Source organism: Ipomoea nil, unplaced genomic scaffold, assembly GCF_001879475.1.
Source record: "Ipomoea nil cultivar Tokyo-kokei standard unplaced genomic scaffold, Asagao_1.1 scaffold3377, whole genome shotgun sequence".
Taxonomy (NCBI): Eukaryota; Viridiplantae; Streptophyta; class Magnoliopsida; order Solanales; family Convolvulaceae; genus Ipomoea; species Ipomoea nil.
In genome coordinates, this window is record NW_017619805.1 from 933,161 (window position 1) to 950,965 (window position 17,805).

The 17,805-nt window shown below is 38.3% G+C and overlaps 1 protein-coding gene across 1 annotated transcript; it reads left to right on the forward strand.

Moving 5' to 3' along the window:
- Positions 1-207: 207 nt before the first annotated feature.
- LOC109170889 lies at positions 208-2,441 on the forward strand. The gene is made up of 2 exons (XM_019320027.1): positions 208-1,736; positions 1,994-2,441. Exons 1-2 carry the CDS (start codon positions 208-210, stop codon positions 2,439-2,441), a joined length of 1,977 nt encoding a protein of 658 aa, XP_019175572.1.
- The last annotated feature ends 15,364 nt before the right edge of the window (positions 2,442-17,805 follow it).

The window sequence follows — 17,805 nt, forward strand, 5'->3', positions numbered from 1 at the left end:
TTGAAAGAGTATTCTATGAGTGTTAAACACTAGTGAATCTTGAGCGACCAGAAATAGAGTGTGGGTGAGGGAGTGACGTGAGGTCTGTGTTTTGTTTTGTTTTTTTTTTTTTTTTTTAACGTGTCTTTTGCAGGTTGCATTATTCTGGTTTTTTATTTCCAAAAAAAAAAATGACAGAGCCCCGAAGATACTCAGGATGTGAGTACTATGATCAAGTCAATGCAACAACAATTTCAAAGGTTTAATGTTGTCTTTGATGAAATTAAAGACAAATTAGAACTTCAGGACGCTGCCATCCAAGAACTCCGAAACCAAGGAGGAAATGCGCCCGTACGGGAAGGGGGTAACGTTAGAGGTGGTAGGAGGGTTCATAGGGAGTTCCTGAGGGATGAGGAAGATGACTTTGAGGAGGAACCTGCTGACCGTGATTGTGGTAGAAGGAGAAATAGGAATGGGAGGGACTATGAAGAGGAAAATAATAACATAAGTGGTATTAAAATGCGAATCCCTTCTTTTCAAGGTAAAAATGATCCTGAGGCGTACTTAGATTGGGAAAAACGGGTAGAAAGGGTTTTTGATTGTCATCACTATTCTGAGCGCAAAAAGGTGAGTTTAGCCGTAGTTGAATTTAGGGACTACACGAACACTTGGTGGGACAATTTAGTGGCTAGTAGGCGGAGAAATAGGGAGGGAGCCATTGTGACTTGGCGTGAGATGAAAGTCGTTATGAGGAAGCGGTTCGTGCCAGGATGGTACCACCGCGAGCTTTACCAAAGACTCCAAAGCCTTTTACAAGGATCAATGACCGTTCATGAATACGAACAAGAATTGGAGACTTTGATGTCTCGATTGAGGCATGATGAAGATGAAGAAGCCAAGATGGCCCGTTTTGTGAAAGGCTTGAACCATGATATTGCTGATATTGTGGAGCGAACCCCTTATCTTGATTATGATGAACTTTTTCAGCTTGCAGTTAAAGTTGAAAAGCAACTACGGAGGAGGAAAACAGAACGCTACCAATTGAAAGAACAACCTAAGCAGTGGCGATCCGAAAAGGGAAGAGGGGATGGTAAAGGTGATACAAGCACAAGAGTGGAGGGTAGCTCGCGACGACCCTCCAATGATATTCCTAAGCAACCTCTAGAGCAAAAAGGCAAAGAGAAGGCCGAACCATCCACACGGAAGTTGCGGGATGTGAAATGCTATCGTTGTTTAGGATACGGTCATTATGCTTATGACTGTCCAAACAAGCGGACTATGGTGATGAAGTCAACTGGTGAGGTACAATCAGAATCCGATGAGGAGCAAATGGTGGAAGACACGTCCCTTGTTAGTGAGGACGAACAACAACCAGCCGAAGGAGAGCTCTTGGTAGCCCGTCGAGTGCTAAGTTCTCAAACTAAGGTTGAAGAAGACCAACGTGAAAACCTCTTCCATACACGTTGTGTTGTAAATGATAAAGTCTGCAGTCTCATTATAGACGGCGGTAGTTGCACGAATGTGGCTAGCACAGAAATGGTAGGAAAGCTCAATCTCAAAACTAGCAAACATCCGTGCCCGTACACTCTACAGTGGCTTAACAACTCGGGAGAACTCAAGGTGGATCGACAGGTAGTTATCTCATTTACAATTGGTAAGTACGAGGACCAAGTAATGTGCGATGTAGTGCCAATGGAGGCAGCCCACATTTTGCTTGGGAGACCATGGCAATTTGACAAAAAGGCACTACACAACGGGTACACTAATAAGTACTCCTTCGAGCACAAAGGTAGGAAAATTGTTTTGGCTCCGTTGAGTCCACAGTAGATAGTACATGACTTAAAGGGAAAGAGTGAAAAAAAAAAAGGAAAAAGCCGAAAAAGAAAAGAGCCACAAAAAAAATGTCAATCTGTTTTGCAAAAAAAAAAAAAACGGTAGAACGAGCCCTCAAAGCCGGTCGTCCAGTTTACCTGTTACTTTTAAAGAGTGACAAACATGTTGTGCCTAATTCTAGCCACCTTCCGGAGGCTATCTCTTCTTTATTGCGGGAATATGGCAAACTCTTTCCAAAAGAGATGCCAAAAGGCCTACCACCTATCCGGGGAATTGAGCACCATATTGACCTCGTCCTAGGAGCACCATTGCCGAACCGGCCAGCTTATAGATGCAACCCCGAAGAGACTAAAGAAATCCAGCGCCAAGTAGAAGAGCTGTTGGCAAAAGGACACATCCAGGAAAGTCTCAGCCCTTGTGCAGTTTCAGTGTTACTTGTGCCGATAAAGGATGGGAGCTGGCGGATGTGTGTGGACTGCAGAGCCATCAACCAAATCACGGTAAAGTATCGCTTCCCTATTCCTAGGTTAGATGACTTACTAGATGAATTGCATGGCTCTCGTGTTTTCTCTAAAGTTGACTTAAAATCTGGTTATCACCAAATCCGTATACGTGAAGGCGATGAGTAGAAAACAGCATTCAAGACCAAACAAGGTCTTTATGAATGGCTAGTTATGCCATTTGGCCTCACGAATGCACCCAGTACCTTCATGCGATTGATGAACCATGTTTTACGTGACTTTATTGGGAAATTTGTTGTGGTGTATTTTGATGACATATTGATATACAGCGTTAATTTAGAACAACATGTCTCTCATTTGCGAGCCTTGTTTGATGTTTTGCTTGAACATAAGTTGTATGCCAATTTTGAGAAATGTGAATTCTGCACAAATACTGTCAAATTTTTGGGGTATATTGTATGTGATGAGGGGATAAAAGTTGATACTGAAAAAATAAAAGCAATACAGGAATGGCCTACGCCTAAGTCTATTAGCGATGTTAGGAGTTTCCATGGACTTGCTAGCTTTTATCGACGATTTGTGAAAGATTTTAGTTCAATAGCTGCACCTCTCACTGAAATAATTAAAAAAAAATGTGGTCTTTAATTGGAGTGAAAAACAAGAGAAGGCATTTAACATTTTGAAAGAAAAATTGTGTTCTTCTCCTATTCTTGTGCTTCCTGACTTTAATGCTACGTTTGAGATTGATTGTGATGCATCGGGGTAGGTATAGGGGCTGTTTTAATGCAAGGGGGTAAACCTTTAGCATATTTTAGTGAAAAGTTGAATGGTGCTTGTTTGAACTATCCTACCTATGATAAAAAGATGTATGCTTTAGTGAGGTCTCTTGAGCACTGGGAACAATATCTGAGGCATAAAGAATTTGTGATACATACTGATCACGAGTCCCTTAAATACCTTCGAGGGCAAGGGAAGTTGAACCGTAGACATGCTAAGTGGGTTGAATACATTGACTCATTTCCGTATGTCGTCCGGTATAAAAAAGGAAAAGAAAATGTGGTAGCTGACGCATTGTCGCGAAGGTATGTTCTTGTTACTACTTTGCAAGCTAAATTCTTGGGGTTAGAACATATCAAAGCATTGTATGAGAATGACCATGATTTTTGCACTCCCTATTCTCTCTGTAAGTCACGCCCTGTAGGCAAATTTAGTATGCATGATGGTTATCTGTTTAAGGAAAACCGACTATGCATTCCTATTTGTTCTATGCGTGAGTTACTCGTAAAAGAATCGCATGGGGGAGGGTTAATGGGACACTTTGGTATTCAAAAAACTTATGACATCTTGCATGAGCATTTCTATTGGCCTAAAATGAAGCATGACGTTTATAAGTGCTGCACTCATTGTATTACTTGTAAACAAGCTGATATGAACCTAGTCCAAGATTCAAATAAGATGGAGTATTGCCCCAAGATTGCTCTCAATGTAAAGATAGAGATGGATCAAAATACCTTAAACCTCACGAGAAACCCTTTGTCTCGAATCCTCAAAGACTTGGAAGAATCCCATGTAGCTTCAAGTACCTCGATGTTGCAATCTTCAATCAACTAGAGTCGGATCTAGTTTCCTTCGATTAAAGAACGAGTCCACGAACCTAAATCTAAGGTTGAAGAAAGTAAGATTGATTCGAGTCCACGAATCAATTTGCTAGTCGAGTCCACGACTAGCCACTAATTGAGTCCACAATTAGCCATAAGGTTTCTTACACAAGTGTAAAGAAAAACTTAAGAATTTTATTGAATTAAAGCCTCCTCAAAATTGATATGGATGTGCCCTATTTATAGGTATAGGGCAACATTGTAATCTAAATACAATGGGAAAAAGAGTCCTAAACCTAATCTAGAAAACAAGTAAATAGAGTTTCATTCAGAAAGGGATTTAAGGAATCCTTTCTAAATACAAACTAGTGTTTTCTCTTTAATTCTAAACAATTTAAAATAAATGATGACCACAAATAATAAAGCTGATTTGGGCCTCGGATCTTGTGATTGGCCCAATTTGTAATCTTAATGGATCTTCATTATGTTGGGCCGCATCATCCTCCACTTCTTGAAAAATGATTCGAACACGAATCTTATAAACATTGTCTTCGATCCGTGACATCACTTGAAACGGGCCACTATAATACTTTCCACTATCGAATGGGATTATTATTGGAATTCCTTGATTTTTCCACCAATGATGCTTTAAGGATGTACTTTTTGGCCTTGTGATGAGCCCACTATAGACCCTTATTGGATTCCATGTGTGCTGGTTCCTATTATTCTCCCATTCTTGAAAAGGATTCGTCCTCGAATCCAAATCTTCAATGAAAGACAAAGTAGCAAGCTCACTTTCTGTTTTATCACGCTCATGGAACTTTTTCTTGGGATGCTTGACACGAGTCGCTCCAATCATCATCCTACAATCAACAAGTAAGGCAATTAAGTCTAATGACACATCATGGAATTTAAACATTCTGGATAGTAATAGATCAGCAAAATGAGATATATTAAATTTAGCCATCTTGTTTGAATTTCCAACAAGCACAACATCTTTCCTTCTAGAGCTTAAGGCTAAACCAAACACAAAATCCATGGAAATATCAAGTAATGTTTTAGATGTATTGTGGTGGTAAGTAGCACAATTATGAACATAAGATTCTACATCTTTTTTCTTCTTTGGCCAATGAAAATATCCATGCAAAACATCATCACTCTTTGGAAAACCAAAGTGTCCTTTATGTGAATCAACAATTAAACCATTGCCCAAAACAAAGCAAAAAGTGTCAATCCCATTGACTTTGAACCAAAACCCCTTGAGCAAGTAGTGTTTCACATAAGAAGTTTTCAAATGTGCCTTATAACTTTCCAGTGATTCCTTATCTCTATCAAACAAAGTTTTAGTAAAATCAAAATTAAGGAATCTTGGATGTATGGAGGCAAACAAATTTCTAACACATCTAGCAAGTACGTCATTAATAGAAACATGACAAAGAAATCTAGAGAATAATAATGCATGCTTTTGGAATAAAAGTGAGTATAAAGTGACTCACCTTCCTTTCTCTTGCATACTATCCTTTTTAGTTACCATGAGAGGTTGCACTTTGACACCTTGGGCTGGTCCTTTCCACTGTATCACTGATTGTGGTCCCTTTGTTTGGCTACAAATTGAGTTAGAGGATTGGAGTGGTGATTGCATTTCCAAACATGGAGGTTCCACTTTTCTCTCTATGATTTCTTCCTTCTTTGAGTCTGGTTTGAGAGCTTGCATCAATGTCAATTGAATTTCTTCAACTTGTTTAGGATACAAACGAGACAAGAAATATGTAACTCCATTCATGTGAAACACATAAGTGTTCCTCATTCCATCAGAACTTATTTTTCTGTTAAATTGCAATGGTCTACCTAACAAGATATGAGCAGCCTGCATTGGGATATTATCACACAAGATTTCATTAGAGTAACTGTTAATAGATAAAGGAATAAGATCCTGTTTGGTTACTCTAGCTTCTCCTACATCAGTTAACCATTGCAAACAATAAGGATTTGGATGATTAAGCAAAGGTAACTGGGGAAATTTAACCATAGTTGCACTAGCCACATTTGTGCAACTTCTAGAATCTATTACCATAGCACAAGCATTCTCTTTAATTGACCCTTTAGCACAAAATATATTTTCTCTTTGAGACTCATCTTCTTTTAAAGGGTGAACATTCAAAACCTCCTTGACAACAAGAGTATGACTAGACTCAGTATTAGCATATTTAGAATCAAAATCTAAAGGTATGAAAGGTTCTCCCTCAACATGTTCATTGGGGGTTTCAAAATGGTCACATACCTCATCCTCAGATTCAAGACAAGAAGTAAATATTTCAGATTGTGTTGTAATCTTAACTACCCTTTTGTTAGGGCAATCACGAGCTATGTGGCCTCTCTCATTACATCTATAACAAATCAATTCTCTATCATGTTGAGGCATCGCTGCCTCACTTACCTTTTCCTTACCTTTGTCTCGTGAATCATCTCTTGGAGGAGGATGTTCATCACGCTTTTGAGAGGTGGAATGAGTGTTGTTCCATCTCGATGCATCATTTTTGGACTTGTACATTTTCATCTTTGATTTTTACCTCAGATTCACGTGCAGCACACAAGGCATCATAAAGGGTGTCATATCTCTGAAAACTCATTCCACATCGAATTTCTAAGTTCAATCCATGTACGAAACGAGCAACAGTTTTTGTCTCTACTTCATGTATGTCTCTCTGTTTAAGCAAAATATTTATAGTTTGGTGGTACTCGTCAACTGACTTTGTTCCTTGCACCGTTCCCTGCAATTTTCTTTCAAGATCATACAAAAAAGATTTAGGACGAAAGGTTAGGCGCATATCTTCCCTCACTTGAACCCAAGATTCATAAGGAATAAAATTAGCAACTCTCTCTCTATTTCTTTTTCGCCACCAAGACAAAGCATACCCCTTAAAAGATGTAGCAACTAGCCTAATTTTTGTAAGATCAGAATAGTGCTTTGAATAAAAAAAAAAGTTTCAACAGCATTCTCCCATTCTATGTATTCGGTATGTCCTTTCTCACCGGTGGAGTTAGGAATTTCATATGTAATGTTTCCTAACTCCGTATTACGCTGCTGGATCCTTTGACATCTAGCATCCACTCTTCCTACTGGTGGCAGGTGTCGCTCATCATTGTGTGGTGGTTGCACTTGTTGTGAGCGTTGCTCCAAATTATTCATTCTTTTGAGTAACCTGTCTATTTTTTGTTCTAATTTCTGGGGTAGGTTTGGAACTTGTTCAGCCATCTATAGAGGGAAAAAAATCTAAAAACAAGAAGATGTGTGAGTAATCACGTTAGTGAAACCAAAAAGTTGGCTCGCACCCTCTCTATTCTAAGCTCACGGGTAAGAGGTGGATTATATGGCTCTAGGGTACACTACACTCTTACAAACACACACTCCACTCGTGTATCACTCCAAGTGGCAAATACTCTCACAAGCCTTTTTCCAAAAAGGAAAATTCTAGTCCGGAACTCAAGTTGATATGGATTCAACCTCAAAGTTCAAGAAAATGTACCTTGGAAAACTTCACAAGCCTTTGAGATTAAGGGTGTATCGCGAGATAGGTAATAAAATTGAGAGCAAGAAGTAAAGAAAAAGGACAATACGAGCAAAGAAACTAAATAAGATTTGAAAGAAAAAGGAAACTAAAGAAGGAAGTATGACAGAAAGATATGCAAGACCAATATCAAAAGATAGAGACAAATAGAATATAAAATGGGTTCACGTGTACCACAACCAATTATGAATCATTAAAGAACTCCTTCCAACCTTATACTTTTCCCCTTCCTTGTCCCTCCAAAATTCTCCTACCAGACAAATTCTTTCCCCAACCTTATTCTTCTTCTTTATTGCTTTCTCTTTTTTGCTTTTTTTTTTTCAACTACCTGTGTCCACACACCCTTGGGTAGATCTTTCTATTGATTTTGTTCTAGGTTTACCGCGGAGTAAAACTAACCATGATTCTATTTTTGTAGTGGTGGACAGGTTCTCCAAAATGGCACATTTCATCCCGTGCAATAAGACTGATGATGCTAGACATGTAGCTAATGTGTTCTTTAAAGAAATAGTTAGACTACATGGTATGCCGAGGACTATAGTTTCTGATCGCGATGTCAAGTTTCTTAGCTATTTTTGGAAAACATTGTGGGTAAAACTTGGAACTAAGCTGTTATTTTCTACTACTAATCACCCACAAACAGATGGCCAAACTGAGGTGGTAATGATGTGGATTCCACCGGCTTGATATTGGATTTAAAGGCCTAGAACTCCACAGCTCAAGTCACGATCCGTTTTCCCAATTTCTGTGTACTGATTTTGAAGTGTAGGGGTTGTTTTTGTGGATTGTGGTTGATGTGGGGTATGGGAAATGGGTGAGGACGTGTATGGATGAATAGGGAAGCCGCCACACCGGGTTGAAGGGTGATAAGGCCAATTGGGACGCCACAAGGAGGGTAATATCCTTGATAAGTCAGAAATTCTTCCTAGAATGCTAGAAAGGAAATGGAAGTGCAAAGCACATATCCAAATGAATTCAACTTCAATAATCTACCCAAAAATGAGTTCTTTAGCCCTTTAAAAAGGGCTATACACGTTCAAAGAAGGTGCATTTACTCCTTAGCTTGTAACATAAAAATACTTAAATTCAGAAATACTACTATTGAATTTTGAAGTAAATGACACTTAATTCTTCCATGTGACTTGAGTTTAGCTCCTTTTGTCTTCTCCTAAGCTTAAGCCACGAAATTGGACCACTTTTAAAGGATTTCCCCACTTATTTTATGCCCAACTTATTGTTTCAATTCAGCACAACTAGCTTGGCACATTTCTTCAACAATTTGGTCTTCAAATTCTAGTTGGGCCTTGATTCTTTGTTGGTATTTAAATGGCAGCTTCTAAGGCCTCCAAATGCAAGGTTAAGATATTGACCCACTTGGTATCTTCCATGTTAAGTCCATCAAGTATCTTCATGCCATCTTCTTGCCAAAGTGTATGGATCAGTCCATTCATGGCCTCTTGCAAGTTTTTGGCTCTTGAACGAGTAATTGGACCTTCTCTTATTTGAAGTGGGTCTCCAAGCCTTTGGTTGTCCACAACATTTCTCCCCTCTTCAAAAGGATTCGCCCACGAATCTTCATCACCAACATCAAAGGGAGACAAATCAACTACGTTGAATGTTGTGCTCACATTATACTCACCGGGTAACTCTAGGACGTATGCATTGTCATTCACTCTTGAAAGCACTTGGAATGGTCCATCTCCCCTAGGCAGCAACTTAGACTTCCTTTGGGCAGGAAAACGTTCTTTTCTCAAATGCACCCAAACCCAATCTCCGGGTTTAAAGATCATTGGTTTACGCCCCTTATTGACAAACTTTGCAATTTGCTCATTTTTCCTTGCAATTTGGCGTGCCACTTTTTCATGGATTGTCTTGACTGCCTCCGCCCTCTTTGCTCCATCTGTACTCAACACTTCCTTAATAGGCAAAGGAATTAAATCCAACGGGGTTAGTGGTTGAAATCCATAAACAATTTCAAAAGGAGATAACCCAGTGGTGCTATTAACATGGCGATTGTAAGCAAATTCAGCAAATGGCAAGCAATTTTCCCAAGTCTTTAAATTTTTGTTAACTAAAACCCTTAGTAAGGTTCCTAAAGTCCTATTTACTACTTCAGTTTGCCCATCAGTTTGAGGGTGACTAGTAGTAGAAAATAAGAGTTTAGTTCCTAGTTTTCCCCATAGGGTTTTCCAAAAATAGCTAAGAAACTTCACATCACGATCTGAAACAATTGACTTAGGCATGCCATGCAAACACACAATTTCTCTAAAGAAAATATCAGCCACATATTTAGCATCATCAGTTTTAGGCAAGGAACAAAGTGTGCCATTTTTGAAAAGCGGTCCACCACAACATATATAGAATCATGTCCCTTTTGTGTTCTAGCAGCCCAAGGACAAAATCCATTGAGATATCAATCCAAGGATGTTCAGCCACAGGTAAGGGTTGATAAAGTCCATGAGGCATGCTTTTAGACTTAGCTTGCCTACACACTATACATCTAGAACAAACCCTATGAACGTCTTGTTTCATTTTAGGCCAATAAAAATGTTCACATAAGACATCATAAGTCTTATGGATCCCATAATGCCCCATAAGGCATCCTCCATGGGCTTCCTTGACTAGCAATTCCCTTAAAGAGCACATAGGAATGCATAGTCTATCAGCCTTAAACAAAAACCCTTCATGCACATAGAATTTGTCATGAGAACTATTTTTGCATGCATAAAAGATATTGGCAAAGTAAGGATCATTTGCATACAAGTCTTTAATATGCTCAAAACCCAAAAATCGTGTATGCAAAGAGGTAAGTAAAGAGTATCTACGGGAAAGTGCATCAGCAACCACATTATCCCTACCATGCTTATATTGGATCACATAAGGAAAAGATTCAATATATTCAACCCACTTAGCATGGCGCCTATTGAGTTTGCCTTGACCTCGCAAATATTTCAAAGACTCATGGTCAGTATGAATGACAAACTCTTTAGGTCTCAAATAGTGCTCCCAATGTTCCAATGCTCTAACTAGAGCAAGGAACTCCTTATCATAAGTTGGATAATTTAGGCTTGACCCATTTAGTTTTTCACTAAAATAGGCAATTGATTTGCCACCTTGCATGAGGACAGCCCCAATACCAACTCCGGAAGCATCACAATCAATCTCAAAGGCTGCTTCAAAATTTGGAAGAACAAGAATAGGAGAAGAACTCAATTTTTCTTTTAAAATTTTAAAAGCTTCATCTTGCCTCTCTCCCCAAATAAACCCAACATTCTTTTTTATCACCTCGGTTAGTGGAGCAGCAATAGTACTAAAGTCTTTCACAAAACGACGATAAAAACTAGCTAGGCCGTGAAAGCTTCGTACCTCACTAACTGTCCTCGGTGTTGGCCATTCAAGGATAGCCTTAACTTTAGCTCCATCAACCTCAATTCCATTTGCACTCACAATATAGCCAAGAAAGTGAATTGAAGATGTACAAAATTCACACTTTTCAAGGTTGGCATATAGTTTATGCTTCCTTAAAATGGTGAATATTTGTGCAAGTGTGTGACGTGTTCATTCAAATCATGGCTTGTAAATAAGAATATCATCAAAGTAAACCACCACAAACTCACCAATATACTCCGTAGCACATGATGCATGAGCCTCATGAAAGTGCTAGGAGCATTTGTGAGTCCAAATGGCAATGACAACCATTCATAAAGACCTTGTTTGGTCTTGAATGCTGTCTTCCATTCATCACCCTCACGGATTCTAATTTGGTGATAACCAGATTTTAAGTCCACTTTAGAAAACACGCAAGCACCACAAAGTTCATCAAGCATATCATCTAAACAGGGGTTGGGAAATCTATATTTCACCGTAATCTTGTTGATTGCTCAACAATCAACACACATCCTCCATGTTCCATCCTTATTTGGCACTAGTATCACGGGCACTGCACATGGACTAAGGCTTTCTCGAATTTGCCCTTAGCTAAAAGTTCCTCCACTTGCCTTTGAATCTCTTAGTCTCCTCAGGACTACATCTATAGGCTGGACGGTTTGGAATTGGTGCCCGGGTACCAAATCAATATGGTGCTCGATTCCTCTCAAAGGGGCAATCCTTAGGAAGTTCCTTTGGAAAAACATCACCAATTCCTGCAAAAGAGAAGATATTTCCTTGGGCATATGTTCAAGGCTAGTATTTTCAAGGTTAGCCTCTTTAAAAAGTATCAAGTAAATAGGTCTCCCCTCTGTCAAAACTTTTTCCACGATTTTTCCAGTACAAAAGAAATTTTGTTTCTTCTTTTTCTCCTCTCTTTTTGTGGCACTCATTTCTTTTATCTCTCCTTGTTTCTACACCAATTCTTTTTCACTCATTTTTCTATTTCACTCATTCTTTCTTTTCCATTCTTTTTTTCTTTTTCTCTCTTTCTTTTCATCCTCAAAAATCTCTTTTGGAGATAAAGGTACAAGTACAATTTTTCTACCATTATGAAAGAAAGAATATCTGTTGGTGTGTCCTTCGTGAGTTGTCTTCTTGTCAAACTGCCAAGGACGCCCCAACAACACATGAGCAGCTTGCATAGGCACCACATCACACAAAATGCTATCTTCATATTTTTCCAAAAGACATGGGCACCATCACTTGCTTGTCCACTTTAATCTCCCAGTTTTGTTTAACCATTGCAAAGAATATGGGGTAGGGTGTGATCTAGTTTGCAAGCCAAGCTTATTTGCCAATTCAGTGCTAGCAACATTAGCACAACTTCCACCATCAATGATCACCTTGCAAACCTTCCCATGAACACGACACCGTGTGTGGAAGATGTTCTCCCTTTGTGCCTCATCTTTTTTGGCTTGAGCATTCAACATTCTCCTCACCATCAAGAACTCCCCTTCTACAGCTTCTTGAATTTCAGCACTTCCCCTTGTGAATCCTCATTGCTCATCTCTTGATCTTGGTCAGATTCAGTTTGAATATCACCAAAATCATTAATTATCATTGTTTTCTTATTAGGACAGTCTTTGGCAATGTGTCCTCTTCCTTGGCACCTAAAACAACGAACACCACTTGGTTTAGTTGAAGAAAATTCAACTTTACCTTTACCTTTATCAACAGCTTCTTTCGGTTTGCTAGCTTCTCCTTTGGAGTCATTTTTCCATTCCTTTTGTCCCTTGCTAGCTTTCCAATTTGAAGTGTTGGATTGGGCCCTCTTTTTCCTCTTCATGAGCTTTTTCTCAATTTGGACAGCCTTTGAACCATCTCTTCATAGTCCACAAAATCATGCATTTCCATCTCCTCACGGATGTCCCAATTTAGCCCCTTGATGAAACGAGCAATGGTGCTTTGTGGATCTAATAGGAACCAGTACACATGGAATCCAGTAAGGGTAAATAGTGGGCTCATCACAAGGCCCATAACTACAACCTTAAAACATCATTGGTGGAAGAAACAACAAAGACCAATAATAAGTCCATTCGATAGAGGAAAATATTATAGTGGCCAATTTCAAGTGATATCATGGATCGAAGACAATGCTTACAAGATTCGAGGTCGAATCATTTTCAAGAAGGGGAGGATGATGCGGCCCAACATATGAAGATCCATTAAGAGTACAAGTTGGGCCAATCACAAGGTCTAAGTCCAAACAATTAAGACAACTCTTAATAAGAACCAGTACACATGGAATCCAATAAGGGTCTATAGTTGGCTCATCACAAGGCCCATAACTACATCCTTAAAGAATCATTGGTGGGAGAAACAAGAAGGCCCAATAATAATTCCATTCGATAGAGGAAAGTATTATAGTGGCCCATTTCAAGTGATATCATGGATCGAAGACAATGCTTACAAGATTCAAGGTCGAATCATTTTCAAGAAGGTGAGGATGATGCGGCCCAACATATTGAAGATCCATCAAGAGTACCAATTGGGCCAATCACAAGGCCCAAGTCCAAACGATTAAGACAACTCTTCATTGGTAATATTCATAGAAGGTGGAAATCCAAGTCAAGCCCATTTGCAAAAGATGAAGAAGATTTCAAGGCTTTTTATAATTGTTTAAGTGCTGATTTTGGTGATTAAATTAGGCCCAAATCAGCCCTATTATTTTTGGTCATCATTAATTTAAATTGTTTGGAATAAAAGAGAAAACACTAGTTGTATTTAGAAAGGATTCCTTAAATCCTTTTCTAAATAAAACTCTATTTACTTGTTTTCTAGATTAGGTTTATGACTTTTTTTCCGATTGTATTTAGATTACAATGCTGCCCTATACCTATAAATAGGGCACATCCATACCAGTTTGAAGGAGACTTTAATTCAATAAAATTCTTAAGTTTTTCTTTACACTTGTGTAAGAAACCTTATAGCTAATTGTGGACTCAATTAGTGACTAGTCGTGGACTCGACTAGCAAATTGATTCGTGGACTCGAATCAATCTTACTTTCTTCAACCTTAGATTTAGGTTCGTGGACTCGTTCTTGAATCGAAGGAAACTAGATCCGACTCTAGTTGATTGAAGATTGCATCATCGAGGTACTTGAAGCTACAATGGGATTCTTCCAAGTCTTTGAGGATTCGAGACAAAGGGTTTCTCGTGAGGTTTAAGGTATTTTGATCCATCTCTATCTTTCCTTTTGAGAGCATTCTTGGGACAATATTCCATTTTATTTGAATCTTGGATTAGGTTCATATCAATTTGGTATTCAGAGCCTAGGTTTATCTCATTATCATTAGAAATTTGGTATTCAGAGCCTAGGTTTATCTCATTCTTATCTTACATACTACTTTTTTTTTCGTGTCTTATTCATTAAAAAATCCCAAAAAAAAATTTCCTTGGTATTCTTGATTGTGTTCTTGAATCTTGATACATGTTCTCCAGTTTCTTGAAAAATAATCCCGAAAGAGTTTTCCCTTTTTCCTATCCAATATCAACGAGACCTCACACCTCCTAAGCACCATCTTACCCAAAATTCTGTCTAAAAAACAACCCCATATAACCCTTACCTATATCCAAAGCGCATTTACGCGCAATCACGTCGCAATCACACCCTGTCCAGATTTCCGCGTTCTGTGACCAGTTTCAATGAATGACCTATATCTTGAGATCCACTGGTTAGTTTTATCTGAAATTTTGATATGTTTTAGATCTCTTCTGGGGAGTTCTATTGATATATTATACAGTTTCTAATTCCTTACGTTCATTGAGATATTGATCTTCGAATTAAGGGCATCGTTTCTGTTTTTCTGCGTGATTCTTGAAATTCTTGGTTCTGTTTTGAAGGGGTTGTGTGGATCCTCTTGGTCCGAAATTTTTGTTGATATTTACATTAGTTTTTGGAGGTTACTTATCAAAAAAAAAAATCAAAAAATCAAGAAAGTTGAAAAAAGAAAAAAAAAAGAAGGAGAAAGCAATAAAGAAGAAGAATAAGGTTGGGGAAAGAATTTGTCTGGTAGGAGAATTTTGGAGGGACAAGGAAGGGGAAAAGTATAAGGTTGGAAGGGGTTCTTGATAGATTCCTAATTGGTTGTGGTACACGTGAACCCCTTTTATATTCTATTTGTCTCTATCTTTTGATATTGGTCTTGTATATCTTTCTGCCATACTTCCTTCTTTGGTTTCCTTTTTCTTTCAAATCTTGTTTAGTTTCTTTGCTTGTATTGTCCTTTTTCTTTGCTTCTTGCTCTCAATTTTATTACCTACCTCGCGATACACCCTTACTCTCAAAGGCTTGTGAAGACTTCCAAGGTACGTTTTCTTGAACTTTGAGGTTGAATCCATATCAACTGGAGTACCGGACTAGAATTTTCCTTTTTGGAAAAAGGCATGTGAGAGTATCTGCCACCTTGAGCGATACACGAGTGGAGTGTGTGTTTGTAAGAGTGTGTAGTGCACCCCCAAAAGCCATATAATCCACCTCTTACTTGCGAGCTGAGAATAGTGAGGGAGCGAGCCAAATTTTTGGTTTCACTAACGTGACTACTCACACATCTTCTTGTTTTTAGATATTTTTTTTTTCGTTTACAGATGGCTCAACAAGTTCCAAACTTGCCGCAGAAATTAGAACAAAAAATAGACAGGTTACTCAAACGAATGAATAATTTGGAGCAACGCTCACACCAAGTGCAACCACCACACAATGATGAGCGACACCTGCCACCAGTAAGAAGAGTGGATCCTAGATGTCAAAGAATCCAACAGCGTAATACCGAGTTAGGAAACATTAAACTTGAAATTCCTAACTTCACCGGTGAGAAAGGACCTACCGAATATATAGAATGGGAGAATGTTGTTGAAACTCTTTTTTATTTAAAGCACTATTCTAATCTTACAAAAATTAGGCTAGTTGCTACATCTTTTAAGGGGTATGCATTGTCTTGGTGGCGAAAAAGAAATAGATACAGAGTTGCTAATTTTATTCCCTATGAATCTTGGGTTCAAGTGAGGGAAGATATGCGCCTAACCTTTCGTGCTAAATCATTTTTGTATGATCTTGAAAGAAAATTGCAGGGAACGGTGCAAGGAACAAAGTCAGTTGATGAGTACCACCAAACTATAAATATTTTGCTTAAACAGAGAGACATACATGAAGAAGAGACAAAAACTGTTGCTCGTTTCGTACATGGATTGAACTTAGAAATTCGATGTGGAATGAGTTTTCAGAAATATGACACCCTTTATGATGCCTTGTATGCTGCACGTGAATCTGAGGCAAAAATCAAAGAGATGAAAAGGTACAAGTCCAACAATGGTGCATCAGGATGGAACAACACTTGTTCCACCCCTCAAAGGCGTGATGAACATCCTCCTCCAAGAGATGATTCACGAGACAAAGGTAAGGAAAAGGTAAGTGAGGCAGTGAGGCCTCAACATTATAGAGAATTGATTTGTTATAGATGTAATGGGGGAGGCCACATAGCTCGTGATTGCCCTATCAAGAGGGTAGTTAAGATAACAACACAATCTGAAAATTTTACTTCTTGTCTTGAATATAAATCTGAGAAAGAGGTTTGTGACCATTTTGAAACCCCCAATGAACATGTTGAGGGGGAACCATTTATACCTTTAAAATCTGATTCTAAGTATGCTGATAGTGAGTCTAGTCATACTGTTGTTGTTAAGGAGGTTTTGAATGTTCACCCTTTCAAAGAAGATGAGTCTCAAAGAGAAAATATATTTTTTGCTAAAGGTTCAATTAAAGGGAATGCTTGTACTGTGGTAATAGATTCTGGAAGTTGCACAAATGTGGCTAGAGCAGCTATGGTTAAATTTGTTCAGCTACCTTTGTTTGATCACCCAACTCCCTATCGTTTTCAATGGTTAACTCATGCAGGAGAAGCTAGAATAACCAATCAGGCTCTTATTCCTTTATCTATTAACAGTTACTCTGATGAAATCTTGTGTGATAATATTCGAATGCAGGCTGCTCATATCTTGTTAGGTAGACCATGGCAATTTGACAGAAAAATAAGTTCTTATGGAATGAGGAACACTTGTGTGTTTCACATGAATGGAGTTACATATGTCTTGCCTCGTTTGTATCCTGAACAAGTAGAAGAAATTCAATTGACATTGATGCAAGCTCTCAAACTAGCCTCAATGGAGGTAGAAATCAAAGAGAGAAAAGTGGAACCTCCATGTTTAGAATTGGAGTCACCACTCCAGTCCTCTAACTTAGATTGTAGCCAAACAAAGGAACCACTATCAGTGGTACAGTGGAAAGAACCAGCCAGAGCTATCAAAGTGCAGCCTCGCTTGCTAACAAAAAAGGATAATAAGCAAGAGAAAAGAAGGGGAGTAACTATTTACTCACTTTTATTTCAAAAGCATGCATTAAAATTCTCTAGATTTGTTTGCCATGTTTCTATTGATGACCTACTTGCTAGATGTGTTAGAAATTTGTTTGCCTCCATACATCCAAGATTCCTTAATTTTGATTTTACTAAAACATTATTTGATAGAGATAAGGAATCACTTGGAAGTTATAAGGCACTTTTGAAAACTTCTTATGGCAAATACTACTTGCACAAGGGGTTTTGGTTCAAAATCAATGGGATTGGCACTTTTTGCTTTGTTTTGGACAATGATTTAATTGTTGATTCACATAAGGGACATTTTGATTTTCCAAAGACTGATGATGTTTTGCATGGATATTTTCATTGGCCAAAGAAGAAAAAAGATGTAGAATCTTATGTTCAGAATTGTGATACTTACCACCATAATACATCTAAATCATTAATTGATATTTCCATGAATTTTCTGTTTGATTTTACCTTAAGCTCTAGGAGGAAAGATTTTATGCTTTTTGACAATTCAAACAGGATGCATAAATTTAATATGTCTCATTTTGTTGAATTATTACCATCCAAAATGT

Coding starts and splice junctions, on each gene's coding strand:
- LOC109170889 (XM_019320027.1), top strand. CDS start 208: ATGATCAAGTCAATGCAACAACAATTTCAAAGGTTTAATGTTGTCTTT. Junction 1,737..1,993: donor AAAAAGGCACTACACAACGG/GTACACTAATAA, acceptor GCCTAATTCTAG/CCACCTTCCGGAGGCTATCT.